Source organism: Mangifera indica, chromosome 18, assembly GCF_011075055.1.
Source record: "Mangifera indica cultivar Alphonso chromosome 18, CATAS_Mindica_2.1, whole genome shotgun sequence".
NCBI classification, from domain to species: Eukaryota; Viridiplantae; Streptophyta; class Magnoliopsida; order Sapindales; family Anacardiaceae; genus Mangifera; species Mangifera indica.
Window position 1 is genome coordinate 12,210,728 of NC_058154.1, and position 17,002 is coordinate 12,227,729.

General features: G+C 33.2%; 3 protein-coding genes and 1 pseudogene across 3 annotated transcripts; 2 read left to right on the forward strand and 2 right to left on the reverse strand.

Annotated features, from left to right (window-relative positions):
- Positions 1 to 90: 90 nt before the first annotated feature.
- Positions 91 to 3,198, reverse strand: LOC123201474. Its single transcript, XM_044616996.1, has 9 exons — positions 2,917 to 3,198; positions 2,568 to 2,624; positions 2,382 to 2,434; positions 2,099 to 2,150; positions 1,827 to 1,892; positions 1,694 to 1,753; positions 1,021 to 1,060; positions 689 to 736; positions 91 to 528 (listed from the first exon to the last, which is right to left on the reverse strand). Exons 1-9 carry the CDS (start codon positions 3,026 to 3,028, stop codon positions 462 to 464), a joined length of 555 nt encoding a protein of 184 aa, XP_044472931.1. The 5' UTR covers positions 3,029 to 3,198; the 3' UTR covers positions 91 to 461.
- Positions 3,199 to 4,311: 1,113 nt separating this feature from the next.
- On the forward strand, positions 4,312 to 5,993 carry LOC123201403 (ATP synthase gamma chain, chloroplastic-like). The gene has a single exon (XM_044616893.1). The coding sequence runs from the start codon at positions 4,719 to 4,721 to the stop codon at positions 5,841 to 5,843; it is 1,125 nt and encodes a 374-aa protein (XP_044472828.1). The 5' UTR covers positions 4,312 to 4,718; the 3' UTR covers positions 5,844 to 5,993.
- A 5,875-nt stretch (positions 5,994 to 11,868) lies between these two features.
- Positions 11,869 to 13,079, forward strand: LOC123201507. Its single transcript, XM_044617040.1, has 2 exons — positions 11,869 to 12,131; positions 12,278 to 13,079. The coding sequence occupies exon 2, from the start codon at positions 12,291 to 12,293 to the stop codon at positions 12,882 to 12,884; it is 594 nt and encodes a 197-aa protein (XP_044472975.1). The 5' UTR covers positions 11,869 to 12,131; positions 12,278 to 12,290; the 3' UTR covers positions 12,885 to 13,079.
- Positions 13,080 to 14,782: 1,703 nt separating this feature from the next.
- LOC123201409 lies at positions 14,783 to 15,835 on the reverse strand (annotated as a pseudogene).
- Positions 15,836 to 17,002: the final 1,167 nt, after the last annotated feature.

Sequence of the window (17,002 nt, forward strand, 5' to 3'; positions counted from 1 at the left end):
CTCAGTTCGGATCCTGCCCTCCAACTTTGACACATTCCATAACATAATTCAATGACCCAAAGACAGGCATGACACAAGCAGCAGTAGAACTGTATCTTAACCATGAAAATTCTTCAACTCTAAACTGCTCTCACAATATTCCAACCCATATAATGCTCAAATTTATAAATAGCTAACAGGATTCTTATGTATGACTTTGCATACATGTGTAGTAGAGTAACCTAGAGAAAATTTCTAGAGACAGTTTGAAAAATTTTCCCCTTTAAGAGGTAAAGATCAAACAACATTTATGAGAAAAAGAATGTGTTTTTCAGGCGCTGCAACAAAATCCTCATTGATCAATGATGTATTTCATCAACAAAATTGAATCTGGTTATGATGATTGGAAGAAAATTTGAAGAGTCTAGGCAGGGACTGGAAATAATAACTTTAATGGAACCTCTTATACGATCATGTGGGAATCATCGTGTTGGCGGTTGCCATGTCCCTGGTCTAAAGGATGCACCTGATCCTGTTGGTTCCGAAGACCTGAAAAGAAGGTTTCAAAAAGAATAAAATAAGATCTTATACTACCATGCATCAAGGAATTTCCTCAAAAATGCTGGAAGTGACTTGAAACATTCATACCCATGGATACTTAATAGAAAGATGAAAAGAAAGAAATCAAAATAAAGGCCAAAGAACTAACTCTGAAACAGGTCTTTCTTTTTCTGCTTCTGCTTCAGCTTCTTTGGTCCTGTAAAAACAATTTCTCACGTTAGAGGAGCACAGGGTGACCCGAGTCTGCTAATATGCATTCCTTCATAAGCAAAATCAAACAATAACCAGTAAGTCAAAATGATAGTGGACATTCATTAGATCAGCAAAATTTTCACAAGGTGTCAAGATCAAATCATGACATCAGCACGGCAAGACAAACTTTCATGACTGAACATAGAACCCAAAGGCACTACACCACATTAGTTGTAAATTGATCTAGTTATGACTTTATAATCTAATTAAATATGTGAACTGCCCCACCTTACACCATGCTTTGCTGTAGCTCCTTTAAGTCCTTCACCTTCAAAAACAACCAAAAAACAATAAGCATTTCAGTATCAAGGGCAGAAATTATATTCTTTTGCAAAAGAACACAAGAAATAGTTAGGCAGCATAGCCAAAGTTCTCAAAAGCTTAAAATACCAAGGAAACATATCTGTTTTGTAGTTCCTATAGAAACAAGAATTATGAAATGAGAATCCTGTCCCATATTAGTTACATGTCTTATATATTAAACCCAGATGTGAGCCATAAAGTAATCAATCTCACAGACCAGTAATATCATTAACCAGCATAAAAGTCATTATCCAGTTGAGTAAATTTCAGGATTTCATTTGTGCTTTTCAGTTGATTTTATTCTTCATTCTGCTTCTGGGGGTAAGTTGGTGGCATAGCTTCATTCTATTACTATTGCCACAATTATTTCAGGAAAGAAAAGAACACTTCTTCTCTTGATACCTATCATACAGCTCAACTCAACTTAACTAAGCTTCAAACCCATCTACTAAGTTTTAGATGCACAAGTCCTTTTCTAAGATAAATCACTTGAAATTACATTGACATCTTTGGTTACTAGGTCAATGCTAAGATGTATTTTGGTAACCTTAAAAAGTAATCATCGATTATAGCAATACTGCAAAAAAAGTTTATATACCTTCTAAGGCAGTTGGAAATTGGTTGATGAAACTTTTCAAGTCTGGACCTCCAACTTTACCTATAACATCGAGAATTATCATCCACAAAGCAAAATACCACAGTTAACAAGAAGATATTGCAGCATAACTGACCAGTGCTTTTGCCTTTGGGAATACTGCCCTCCCTGGCTCTCTTTTCCTCTTCTTCTTTCTTGAGAACTATACACCAATAAAAAATGTTTAACTAGTCTATTTAAAAAGCAATAAGTTTCTAGAACCTAATTTACACTTCAATTGAAGTAAAAAGTTAAGAACCAATTTTACAGAGAGAGCACCACAAGTAAGACACTCCTCGTGAAATAATGAGACTAGAAAAGCAGAATCATTAAGTTAAAATGCCAAATGATGGTACTAACGACACATACGGGCAACATTAAGCTTTACACGTTCACGCCTTGCTTCCAGCTCAGCTATTTCCTGAAGAGAGCCACAATATTGTCAAACAACAGAAGAAGTCATTCTTCTAAGATAGTTAAACAAAAACACTACCAATTAATAATTCCACCAAGATATTTCTTTAAACGAAATTAGCTTTGACCATAGAGGCTGATCAATGCCACTCATCATAGAAAATTCTCACTCCCCTTCTACATGGACCAGATATAGATTAGATACTCAATGAATACCAGAGAAATCATCATTAATTACCTCTTGAGCAGGAGCCCTTTTCCGCTGTCCATTCAGCCAACATATCCATTCAACTATAATAGTAAAGATTGCAAGCACTCATTAGTATAAGAATCAAAATATGCAAAACAAAATACTGCAATGTACTTCAAAATCAAAACCATAAAATGCTGTAGCCACAGAATCAATGAACTTAAACAAGCTTACCTGGAATTGAGGTTGGATCTTGTTCTCCTTTAAACACCACCCATCTTTTCTCTTTCACTAGCATATCATGGAAACTAAAAACATTAGTTAAACTAAACACAGAAAATCATAGTATGGTCTCTTCTCATGAACAAAATTGTCGCTACATCGTTAAAATCATTTCACTTTATATAAGTAGCTAACAAATTACCAAAATGAACACCTAAGCTAAGCCAAAGAAAACAAAAACTTATTCAATTTCCATGCATTTTTCAGCAGTAAAAAAGAACCCAATTGCCAAATATGAACAAATATCAAACGAAAATTCATGAATTGAAAAATAATACAAGAAAAAGTGAGACCCTCTTACTGATTCCATCAAGCTCTTCAGTTCTGGTGAAGTAGCGGTTCCCTGCTTTGTCCACACCAACAAAAGTACGGCCGGTGAAAAACCCGGCTAGTCTTGAAAAAAGCTTTGACATTTATCTCTTCCCCAAGATTAAACAATCTAAGAGTTGAATAAAATGGAGAGAAATAAATGAAAATTTTATGCTTTCACGTTCACCTGTCTGCCGGAGCGGATGTTGAATCGAGAAGCTGAAATAAGTTTGTGTTTGCGTCTCAACCCGAATAAATTTGCATTCCACCTTGGTTCAGCCTACTGTTTTCTTATATTAAAAACAAAATAACTATGTCCCACCCAAGGTTTGATAAATTAACATGTTCTCACTCAACCTTTGATAAAATGACATTGCCACTTTTAAGTTTGTAAAAACAATTTTCCCGTCTACATATTAAATTTATTAAACATTTTCCCCCGTGAAGACAGAGCTCAAACCCGTCAAAGTAAGAAGCTTTTCACTTGAACTCCAGCTTGAGACAATAATAGATGATTGAAACTTGATTCAAAAAACTACAATTAAACTTGTAACTTAACAAAAATTACATCTAAACACTAAACTTACGTATTTGTCCATCACTTTCTATTCAAAGTGACGGAATAATGTAAGATTTAAAATTTTTTTGATATTTTAATCAAGTTGAGGTCAAACTCAAGTTTAAATCCGATCCAATACAAATCGAGTCGTAAGAAGTTTATAAATAACTCTACTCATTGATTCCTCTATTTGAAATATAATAATATTATATGTATAAAATAAATACATTTATGTGTCATCACTTAATCATATGCTCATAGGTCTGTTTATTTGTATCTTTAATATACAACTTTTTGTACAAAAAGTAGAGACGGATACAAATTGATTTGAGTCTAAATACCTCTTGATTTAAGTTTAATTTGAATAAAAAATAGTTCAATTATAGTTCATCAAGTCAAAATTAAGGATAATTTAAATTTGACTCAACTAAAAAAGATTCAGTTTGAGTTATGGTTCGAATCTGTAGCTCAAAATTACAACTCAAATTTATTATTCAAATTTGTGATTTATAGATAAAATGATATTATTTTATCTAATAATAAACAAAATGATATCGTTTTAATAATTGTATAATATAATTTAAATTGAACTATGAGTTATATTCAAATTAAATTGAGCTATCAATCTAATTCGTAAGTCAAACCAAATCAAATTCTCTTTAAACAATTCCGCTCAATTTCAAAAATAAATCGAATTTTTTAATTTGAGCTCAATTTTAATGTAAGTTAAATATATTCAAATCAAATTAAATTAAACTAAATTAATTTTTTAATTCGGGTAAGCTCAGTTCAGGCTGTCCCTAGAATAAAGTATTATTGCTTGGAATATCACTTGGATTGGAGGAATAAGTGAAATTAGTGCAAGACAACACTACAAATCCAGTCTATCGTTCTACGGTCACCCAAACAGATCCTTTGATTGTAGCGAACGGACGGAGAACCCGGTTCAGCGTCCGCCTCACTTTCCCATCAATTTTCTCGTTGAGCAAACAAAACCCCACCTTGATCGTCTTGTTCCATCACTTTTCAAGGTGGTCAGCAGTGACCCATTAAGCCATTAAAGCTCTTGTCTCTACAGTTTCTTAAAGGTAAGAATTTTGTTTGAATATCAAACTCAAAATTTTACTGCTCAAAAAACAATCTAAAATCTTTCTACGTTTTCATTCCCAAAGGCCTTTCAGAGATCCAAAACAGCATCAAAACCTAATCCTTAGTAAGAAAATAGCGTCAAAATAATGTCTTGTTCAAATTTAACCACATGGGTATTTTCAAAATCTAACACATTTTCCCTTTCATTCTTAGACCAGAACTCATGCCACAATCTTCGCTATTCATCATTTCTTAAATACCCTTTTCAATCTTCAGTATTTACACCAATACATTGTGGTATTCGCGAGCTTAAAGAACGAATCGATTCAGTGAAGAATACTCTGAAGATCACTGAGGCAATGAAGCTTATTGCGGCTGCGAGAGTCAGGCGAGCCCAAGAAGCTGTCATAAACAGTAGACCTTTTACTGAAAAGCTTGTAGAATTTCTTTATGCTGTAAATAAAGAGTTACAAGCTGATTATATTGATATTCCTTTGACAAATATTAGACCTGTTAAGAAAGTTGCTCTTGTTGTTATAACTGGTGATGGAGGTCTGTGTGGTAGTTTTAACAAAGCTGTGATCAGAAAGGCTGAAACCCGGATGGCTGAATTGAAAGGAAATGGACTTGATTGTGTTGTTATTAGTGTAGGGAAAAAGGGTAATGCTTATTTCAAAAGGAGCAATATTCCAGTTGTCAGGAGTATTGAAGGTGGGGGGTTTTATAGTGTAAAAGAAGCACAAGTGATTGCTGATAGTGTATTCTCGCTATTTGTTAGTGAAGAGGTTGATAAGGTAGAGTTAGTGTACACTAAGTTTGTGTCATTGGTGAAATCCGATCCTGTGATTCATACTTTATTACCTTTGTTGGTGAAAGGCGAGGCTTGTGATGTGAATGGGAAGTGTGTTGATGCTATGGAGGATGAATTGTTTAGGCTGACGACTAAGGAGGGGAAGTTGATTGTTGAAAGAGATAGTGTTATCGTGAATGGTGAGGGATTATCGCCTCTTATGCAGTTTGAGCAGGATCCAGTTCAGATTCTTGATGCAATGATGCCTCTATATTTGAATAGTCAGATTTTGAGGTCATTGCAGGAATCAGTGGCTAGTGAGGTTGCAGCGAGGATGAGTGCCATGAGTACTGCCACAGATAATGCTGTTGAGTTGAAGAAGAATCTTTCAATTACTTATAATCGGGAACGTCAGGCTAAAATCACTTGTGAACTATTGGAGATCGTCGCTGGAGCTGAGGCGCTTACACTTACAGATTAACTTTTGACACTTTTTTTTTCCTTAGTTCAATTGCTCTGTGAGAATTTTTCAGTTTGTTCCAAATGCTAGTAAAGGAATCCATCATTTTAGAGGCAGGTTCATAAATGGTATAGATGCCTTATTGGAAATAAATACAATTTATGTTCTCAATTTGTCTTGTTGTTGTTGCATTTCGATTATTCTCATGGATCTGATATTGTGAAATGAATTTGTCGCCTGAATTTAAACTAGTATTTGCACACCTGGACTTAGGATTTAGGTTAGTTCTCTGACCTTCCTACTAGAGCCATCTTGTGAGTTTAAAACTAATACCTTGATTATGTACACCCAGAAAGTCATGCAGACATATATTGAGGATGAGGTTCTTGTCGTGGGTAAGACTCCTGAGATATTGCAGATTGAAAAGGGATTAGTGTATCAAGTGGTGGCAAAGTGTTAGGTTCAATCTATATAGATCTCAAATTAAAGTGACTCATGGGTGATTGATGCATTTACAGGTTGAAAATGTGTTATTGCTGTATTTACCAAATGTGGTTTCTTAGTTGTAAACTTTTGGATATCCCGAACTTCTGATGAATATATGATTGATAAATCAAGCTATCATCTTCTGTAGCTCTCAAGCTTTTACCCAATTAGGTTCCTGCAAATTATGTTAAAAATTACTGCCCAGATCATATTTGTTGCCGCTTTCTTCCTCTTGCACACCATTTCTGCAATTTGTTAACCACAATTTTCAGGTAAGTAGGGGTCAGAAATGCATCAGAACAAACTGGACAAGAACACTATCTAAATCAGGCTGGAAAGGTTAGTTGATAAAGACAGTGGCCACAGAGAAAGCACTGAATGTGCCGCAAGGTAATATCCACCTTGGACTTCGTTAACTTTATAGTTTTGCTCTTAAAGTTTATGTTGATCCAAAGCCATCAGCTTCTGTTCAATGTAGGATTTTTGCAATCACCAGAAGTTCTTTTGTTTCTGAATCTTTTCATGAAATTGAGCTTGAAGTTTGAAAAAAATAATAATAATAAGATTCAGCATCTTAACAGAAATAAGAAACCTTACTGTTAAGGCTTTGAACAGCAAAGTGAAGTAGATAAAATGGTTTTCTGTTTCTGAATCTTTTTCATAAAACTGGGCTTCATGCTTCTCTAACTATAGATGGCTAAGTTACATTTCTCACACATTGTGTTACTTTTGCAGCCTTCTTCCTCTCTTTATGTCAATTAGTGTTGGCCAGTAATTCAGATATGCCTAATTACTAAAGCTTTTTGCATGTTCTGTTGACATCACATAATTGCCATCTTAGCTTTCCAACTGGCGGGTGGATTTGTGTCAATTCCAATCTGAAGAAAAGCCAATTGAAGCTCATCTCAAATCTAGAATAATCAGTTCGAGATGAGCTCAGTTTGTTCAAATCATCAGAGAAAAATGGAATTACCATAAAAGAAGAAAAAAATCACCCACGAGGTGAGTTCCAGTGTGACAATACAGAGGGTTTGAACTAAGCCAAACAACAATCCGAGTTCAAGCGGTTCGAATCGAATCCACCTTTGTTTCCAATCATGTTCAAAATTATATAAGCATCTAATTGTTGATTATTTTTTTTTTTTTTTGGGGATGATTTAAGCGTCCTTTCAGGAAGATGAAAAGGGGTTTCCTCTTGAAAAACAAACTTTTAAATTTTGCAAGAAATCCAAGTGGCTGCTTCTTTCTGGAAGATAAAGACAGATGAATTAATATATCTCACTCATGTTCTTATCATACTTTTTATATTTTTTTTCTTTCTCATCCTGAAATTCAACCACTTTAGTGATTGAATTTACAATCTGTCACCAAGTTGCATGTTGTCTTCGTTAGCCTATAAAAAGCAATTTGATTGCCTTCTTTCTATACATTTTTTGATAAATGTCCCTCCCTCTTGTGTACATGATTAGTTGGTGGGGAATATATTATCTTGTAGTGTTTTGTATGTTTTATAAGCTTTACGTTTTTTATTTACAAATTTTACCGATCAAATGAGTCCGATTGAGATCCGATGATCAATCCGATCCAGATAGAGTTTGCTTATTGCTAATCACTAGTCGTTGATTCGTTTTTGGCTAAGAAAATTTTCAAAAATTGACTTTGAATAGAGTTTTGATCGTATATCAAAATCATTTCATCGATCAATCTATTCTCTTTAAGAGATGAATATCACTCTCATATATGGTTGGATTCGAGATAGATTGAGTTCGCGTCAAAGTTATTCGAGTTTGACTTGTTTGAGGGAGTTGAGTTTGAACTGAGATTTGAATTCAACTTGATATTATAGTCAAGTAAAAAAATATCTAAAATAATATTATTTTAATTTGTATTAGTTAAAATAATATCATTTTAGTCATTTAGTATTAAAATTTTATTGGCTTATAAACTGAATAACCCTAAAATTTGAGTTGAAACTTAAAAATATTTAATTCTCAAATTTAAATTTAAATTTGTTTGAGTCGAGTTTGTTTTGGATTCATTCAAACAATACTCATTTTCGAATTTAAATAAATTCAGTTCGAATTTTGCTTACTCTCAAACTTAGTAAGTAGCAATGCCATTCACAAATCACACGAGGCAAAGAGACATAATAAAAGACAAAATAAATTCACGGCATTATTAATGTAAACAATTGTTGTGTCATTTTCACATACTTAATGCACATTGGTGTTTGGTAAGCCAAATACAGTGAACGACGGCTCTCTAATTGCCCATGTGGGTCTCATTTTGCTCTACCCCATAACCAAAACCTAACAAAATAAACCCTAAAATCTTCTATCTTCCAATTCAATTCTCCACTTTCTTCCTTCTTTTCTTTATTCTTCACTTCTTCACCGGTTTTATCACATCTCTTTTGAATTTCTTCACTCAACAAACACCTATCACTTTTGACTCAGAGAAAACCCCCTTTCTTATTTCTTTCTTTTTACGTATTGGGGAATCAATACCCTTTGTCATGAGTAAGATAATATTAATTTTGAATATAATAAAACTATATACATAAATAATAAGTATAAACTTATATACAAATAATAATATATCATCATGTGATTTGATGATTTTGAATTAAAGTTAAAACAATATTCGATCATATAATAACGTATTTTGTTTATGCATAAATTTATGTCCATTTTGAATATTAATTTTCCTATAATAATGCTATTTCTTATGTTAAAAAACTTATTTAAGAGCATCTCACCATCTCATTTTGTGGTAAAATTATGACATATATGGGAAAAATTAATAAAGTGACATAACGAAATAATGTCATTTAAAAAAGGCCAAAAGACATATTCCCATCTAGTACCCGCTAAGTAGGGCTAGAGCCGAGCCGAGCCGAGCCTGAACAGGGCTCAGCTCGTTTTCGGCTCGTTTTCAGTGAGCCCAAGCTCGGGCTCGGGCTCACGCGAGCTCGCTAAACATATGTTCGTGTTCGGTTTGTTTCATAATTTTAGTGTTCGGGTTCGTGTATTCGGGCTCGGGTTCGCTTTGGGCTCGTATTTCCAAGGAAAAACGGTGCCGTTTCTTCTTTGAAATAAATGTTTTTTTATTTGAGTGCTCGGCTCGCTTAACCAATGTTTGTGTTCGGACTCGTATTCGTTTTTGCTTAAAATTCAGGCTTGTGTTCGGGCTCGGGCTCGTTCAAGGCAAGCTCGGGTTCAGGCTTGTTCGAGCAAAGCTCGTTTCGAGCCCGAACAAGCTCGCTTCGAATCCACCCCTACCGCTAAGTATTAAAAACTTGAACTGTGTTTTTTATACTGTTAAAATTAACAAAATCAATTAATTTCAAAAATAAAATCGTTGTTTAACCAGTAATATATTAAAAATAATACCTTAGATTTAAAAAACTAATAATTTTTCTCTAGATTAAATTTTAAAATGTTACATTTTCTCCCCCTTAATCACATAATAATATATAAATTTATTTAAACATGGTAATATTCACAATTCATACATAGAATATTTCTCTAGTCATATTTTACAATATCTTCCTTTCAAGAAGTTTGGAGATGGGCAAGGTGGATGATGACTAATACTTAGCCACTCATCTCAAGTATAAATATAATAATCTAAGATCTCATTATTATTAATATCAATTAAATTGCTAATGGCTTACACAATAATATTTTAAGGATAGTGACCAAATCAATTCCAAAATGCCTTTTTCTATCTTCAACTTTTACAATTTCCTATAATTTACCCCCCCGTTTCGAAGAAGTTACTCTCTCTAGTGACATCTACCTTCTACTTTTGACGGCGCCGGCTCATTATAAAATTATATTTTCATGAATAATACCACGTTTATTAACTTTTTCTTACTAATTTATTTATAAAAACTTCTGCTTCATAATATGATTAGTTGTTCTAATTATTTATTTTATCCTTTTTTTTTAAATAAAATAAAGGGCAAAGCTTGGGAAAAAAAAAGGAAAATAAATCTCGGAGAAGCTAAAGCTCTCCTAAAATCACATACAAAAACCTCTTTAAAATTCAAAAAAACTTAAAAAAAACAAAAAGAAAACATTTATATGTAAGATTCTTTATCAAAATCCAATCCATTGTACAGTTTGCTTCTGGATATCATCTAATAACATTAAAACATATCAATTTGTATAGACGAATTAGTAAGAAATGTTGGTAAGTGAAACACTTTGAAACAAAATATTTCTTCCTTTATTTAAAAAAATAAAGCTTATACAATTCAAATAATTTTTAGTTATTTTATAACTCTAAGACCAAATTAAGGCCGAAAATACAAGTGAAATTAAAAAAAATTATTATTAGGTTAATTATACTTTTACCCCTAATATCGGGTTTAAAAGAATACTCTCTCCCAACTTCGGGAGATTGACAACATTACCTTTAGATAAAGGTTTTATTGATGCAATGCAACATAATAAGGGATAGAATAAATATACGAGAGTTATATCAAACAAATGTTTAGCTATCATATGACAAGCATAGTAGTTAGACATGTCATCTATAAATACGTTCACTCACATGTGAGTGTAAATTCTTTTATCCCAAAGGAGCAAACGTATTTTAACGAATCTATAATTTACTCAATCATAGCTTATCTCTTTCTCTATCTCTAATTTTTACTGTATATCACTTATCTCTTATTTTTATAAATAGTACAATTAGTGAATATCTTTTTAATGTCACCACATAATTATTTCATTGTTCTGTTCTATAAATATTGGATTATACATAAGTAAACTGTTACTCTACCAAATTTTCTTCTGAACAATCAATAACCTAACAATAAATTAGGCTTCTAAAATCTTATTGTGTTGACTTATTACTTGTATAGAATTATGCTTCTAGTTGTGGGTATCTTTTTTTAGGGTTTTTACCATCCAAAAGTAATAAACCTTTATTATTAATCTAGTGTTGGATCCGAACTGAGTTAGGTCAAGATCAAAAGTTAGTTCAATCTAATTTAGTTCAATTCAAATTTGAATGAAATTCAAGTTAAAAAATTCGATTTGTTTTGAAATCAAACCAAATTTAAGTTAAAAATAGTTCAATTCAATTTGACTCATGAGCTATATAGATGGTTTGATTCAGTTTGAATTTAACTCATCGTTTGATTCAAATTATATTAAATAATTATTAAACGATATTATTTTATTAATAAATTATAAATTTAAATAAAATTTTAATCAAATTTAAATTAAATTATTTTTAAGTTTACATGAAATCCACAAGTCATTTCACTAGTGGATACAATAACTGTCTCACAACTTTCTCTTCCGGTTTTGGTGGACAGATGGAGAGAAACTAGCCCTCTGACTGACTCAGTGCTGAGTATGTTCCTAGTCAGATAGTGTGAACAACAGGAGCCTTTGTAAATTTTTCAATTACCTTTTACCCTTTTACATCATCTTCATAATTTTGACCAAAGCGCCTCTGGCTTTGTTTTCTTCTCAAAAGATAAAATCTAAAAAAATAAAAATAAAAATAAAAAATTCTCTAGCTTTATAAGCCACCAAGTTAATAAACAAGTACAGCTCAATGCAAATCTCTTGCAGACAAAACAAAAGTCCCTTGTTTACTGTTTTTGTTCTGTTCTTGGTCCCTCAAATTCTCCTCTAGAAGAATCCCTGAGAAATCCATCTTCAGTACCTGCAATTCTCATTTCTCAATCAACTTCAGGCAACAATCAAACGCTTTGAATTTTGTTATCTCAATTTCAAGATACCCACCAGGAATCCAAGCAGGAAGTGGTGGACTTTTTGCAGGTTCTCAATTCAAGTAAAGGTAGATTCTTGCTTTGTTGAATGAATCTTTTTGAAATTTGGTAGATACCCAATTGAGAAATCCTGAAAATCTATCTGGGATTTGAAGAAAATTTTGAGAATCCTCAGAATTTTTATGAAGGTTGGATTTTTTTTTTTCTGTTTCAGGAAGAAGCTAGCAATGGAGAACGGCTATGGCTACTTCAGGCAAGGAAGTGGAGTATGGAGATCTTTAACCGAAGGAGATTTTGAAGAAGAAGACGTGTGGGCTGTTCTCAAAGAAAGAGGAGACCCAACAATTACTTCAAAAGTTAGCCAATTTATCAACTCTGAATTCGAACCGTCCATGGCCGTTAAACGGCGCCTCCCTTCCGCCACTAGAATGATCCCAAAAACCGCCGGCTACGGTGGAAACACCAGTAGCAGCAGCAACAGCAACAGCCCGGAAGCCACAAAGCTTCAATCATCAGCCCCTGTGAAAATCCCCTATTGGTCAAAATTTAATGGCCTCCACCACCACCACCACCACCGCCACCACAAGTCAAAGAAATCCTCTAAGAATGTTCATGATGATGATGATGACGAAGATGACGACCATGATGGTGATGGTGATGGTTCAAAGGTGCCTCCACATGAGTTCATTGCGAGAAGGCAGGCAAGGAGTCAGATTTCTTCATTTTCAGTGTTCGAAGGAGTTGGGAGGACACTCAAAGGGAGGGATCTTAGCAAAGTGAGAAATGCTGTTTTGACAAGAACTGGTTTTCTTGAGATATAATTATATTTAAATTATATAAATAATTGTGGTATAAATATTATTGTGTGATTTTGTTTATAGGGTTTTTGGGATGGCTTTTATAGGCCTCAAAAATATTTGTATAGATCAATTATGTTTAGGGTTTCAATCAAGGAAAAGGATCCATTTTGATGTAAAAAAATTATAATCAATTTATGTGAATTTTTATATTGATTATGATTTTTCTTTTTCCAATGATGAGGGCAAAGCTGGTTTGAGCTGAGCTAAGTCAAGTTTGAACTCGGTTCGAATTGTATATAATAAAGTTTGAGCTCGAGTTCAACTTGTTACAGCTAAGTTCAAATTCGATTAAACTTATTTTGAGTTCAAGCTTTTAATTAGTTGGTTATTAAAATAACGTCGTTTTAATACATATTGATCAAAATAACGTCGTTTTGTATCAAAAAATTTTATTAGTAAATTTAACAAACAATTCAAGCTCAAAATTGTTGGCTTGAGCTTGCTTGAGTTTATATAAAATTGGCCCGTTTCAGACTTGTTTGAGTCAAACTCAAACGAGTTCGGTCGAATCTAACCCTAGATGAGGGATAATCCCATGTTAAACACATTTACAATTTTTGGGTAATTTGATGGTGAGTTAGTATCGAGTTTAGAGTATTTAATAAGATATTGAAATAATGTGTTATTATGTGATTCAATGATTTTAAATTAAGATAAAATAACATCAAATCATATAATGATATATTATCTGGATATTCATGAGATATGTAAAATATTTGTTTTGCACCATTTGTTTAACTACAAAGAATAAATATTGAACCAAAAATTGTGGGCATGGTAGAAAGAGATATTCCCCAAACCTCTGGGACCCAAATGATAACAATTTCAAATGTTACTTTTCATTTTAAGTAGATCAAAGGAAATTTCCCCAAATATCGGAGACCCAAATGTCATTAACTTCCAATTAGGGGCGGATTCAAGCTAAGTTGCACACAAACAAAGGTTATCTTGAGCTTGTAAATATCGTTAGAGAAAAAAAAGAAAAAGAATCGTTAACAAAGTGAGCTCCGATGTAACAATCTTAACAAGGCAGAAAGGTTTGAGCTAAAATTTATTTAGCTTAAACTTGACTAATTAAAGCTTAATAGCAATCCAAACTTGAGTAGTTCGAATTGAACTCATTCTTACTTCCAATTTGATGTTTTTGGTAAATTAGGCTCATTATATCAAATGAGCCTTGCCCAAATCTTAGTGATGAGTGGGCTGTTAAACCCAGCAAAATCTAAGGCTAAGTTTTATCTAAACCGAGGATAAATAAAGTTTAGTTTTAGATTGACTCGAATATAAAAGTGACCATTTGATATTGATTCAAAATGGACAAACTAAGGTTTGAATTTTGCTTAAAAACAAATTCAATTTGGATTTTATCTAAATTGACTCAAACTTGAATATTTAGATTCAAATTACCACATTTTATGAAAATAAGATCAATCCATGACTTAAACTCAATTCATTTGATTTGAGCTTGAACTCCAATAGCCCAAATCGAATCCAACCATAATTAAATAATTGAATTATTGTTCAGTTTACCTTTGAACCATGATTAAAGTTTTTCGATATTATAGAAACCCATATATATGTGTGCACACTATAAACATCTGATTAAATAATCAAAACTAAATATGCATAATTTTATTTTATTTATTTATTTATTTATTCAAATTGTGGAAATTATGTTTGATATCCTTTCAACTCAAACCATAAAATATTTTTTTGGAAACATTAGCCGTATGTGTGGCTATTGTTTAAGTTCTAGAATTAGAGTACTATCATATCATATCATGTGACCATCGATATTGATTGAGGCAATTCCCTAAATTTCCACAAATTCATAATATAAGCATCTAACCTTTTTCAGATTCTAATTAACCATGACATCGATTCTTATCATATTAATGACATCATCAATCGATTTTACGGATTAGTAACTCTTAAACCTCAAGCATGACTATAATTAACCTCAACGAAGCTAGGAATCATCTCGACTTTAGCTTTGTTATCAAAACCTTTAAGTTCCTCAAGTGCTAAATTCTGAAATTCTTCTATCTTCTTTGATCGATTTGGTATTGGCCTTTGACCTAGTCCTTGAATCATTCCAACGTAAAAACCGTACCTTCTCAATTTCTCAATCTCCTCCTCGCTTCCACCTCCTAATATTGCGCCACTTGCGGCACCACACGCGTGTAACCTGCCTTCTTTTTTCTCACATGTGTAATACATTAAGTCAGCGTAACGTGGATCCTTGTCATCTAAATGACAACATAACACTTCATTATACTGCCCGTCTACCATTTCTTGTGACCCGAAGGCACGTGTCATCTCGATCATAACCCGTAAAATCCGACCTGAATTATTTTCCCCTGGGTTGTCTGATCTAGCCAAAAGCTCAAGCCCAAATGGCAGGATCCCATCTGGAAGGAGAAGCTCTACATTCGGGTTATAAACATGATTGGCTATGGGCCTTGAAGTGGGTATGACTCTGGGCCGGTCCGACAGGGGAAGCTGCTCATGAGTGTAAGCACTTGCATGCATAACATGTAGGGCGGAGGCTGCAGCCACGGCCTGGTCACGGTGGCCGCCGACCAGCTCGCAGGCGGCGATACACAAAGCCGGGGCTGTGCTCGGGGGGAAGAAAAGACAAAATGGCGCATAGGCTCAAAAACTTGGGCCGGCTCCCGCAGTGGAATTGCCTGCTTGAGATGAGACTCAATATCCTCATGGATGGACGCCCAGTAAGATTTACTCTGTGACATACTCACCATCATGGGCCTGTACGGCATTGATCGACGTCTGTGATGCATCCCAGAGGAAACATGTACCGTCTGATTGATCTTGGCCAGAGCTCCAGCCATGAATGAAACCTGAAGAAAACAAAGAAGGAGAAAAGGGAGAAGCTTGTGAGATGCAAAAGCGTCTAAATTTTTTATATATAATAACAGCTTATGGACGGTAAGTTTGTCATGCAAGCCCACGTGTCAAACGTTTAACCGCTTTTAAATTGACTTTACACCCGGAACAGTGTCACCTCGTGTTTATGGATACTTCATTCCAAAAATAAGGTGGTTACGGAAACAACACGAGAGTCACGTTGAAAATATTTTAAAAAATAAATAAATAAATAAATTTATATATATATATATATATATATATATATATATATATATATATATATATATACACAAACCAGATATATTTTACAAAAATTAGAGTTTCCAAAAGGTTGGATAATTAGAGTAATAATTCAAATCAAATCGAATATTATTTAAATCAAGAGAGTGACTCAATTGCATGTAGGCTCCGTTTAAGTTTGAGTTTATTGAGTTAAATTTTTTTCAGTTAAATTTGAGAGAGATATAATTGACTTAAGTTTGGTTGGATATATTATAATTAAACTTTGAAAATTATATATTTATTAGTTATTTTTTATATATTTGTAATGGAGAATGAGGATTTTAGGAATGTAAATACAATATTTAAAATTTTAACGTTTTATTGATATTTTATTTAAGTTGAGTCGTGAGTTTACTAAATTGATTATAGTAAAATTCAATCGAGTCAATCTATGAGCATGGACATATCTTGGGTAGTTTTCTCTAAAAATGCATGGCTTGTGGGGGTACGACTAGTAGATTTGCGAGTCGTGCAAAACTATGCAAGCTATGCCGGTAAGAGTTGTGAAAAAATAATTTTTTTTTAAAAATATTTATGTAATATGGTGTGTGAACTAGTAAAAACCCATGAAAACACGACCTAAGAGATCTAGACATATCTCGAGCCATGCCATGTTATAGGTTGATATTACCTGTGGATATGATAAACTACGTCAAATTCAGCGTAGATGACCTACGATCATGTCTACATGAGTAACTTATGAGCAATTTAACTCATATACACTCTTAGTTGGATTCGAATTTGAACTATTCGAGCTAAAATTAAACCAATCAAGTTTCAACTCATATAGATCAAGATTGAATTAAATATTGAATTTGTTTTTTATAAACATATTGAGTTTGCGTCAATTCGATTGAATCCAAAATTATGTTACTTTTACGTCAAGTTTTAACTCAATTTTACAAATT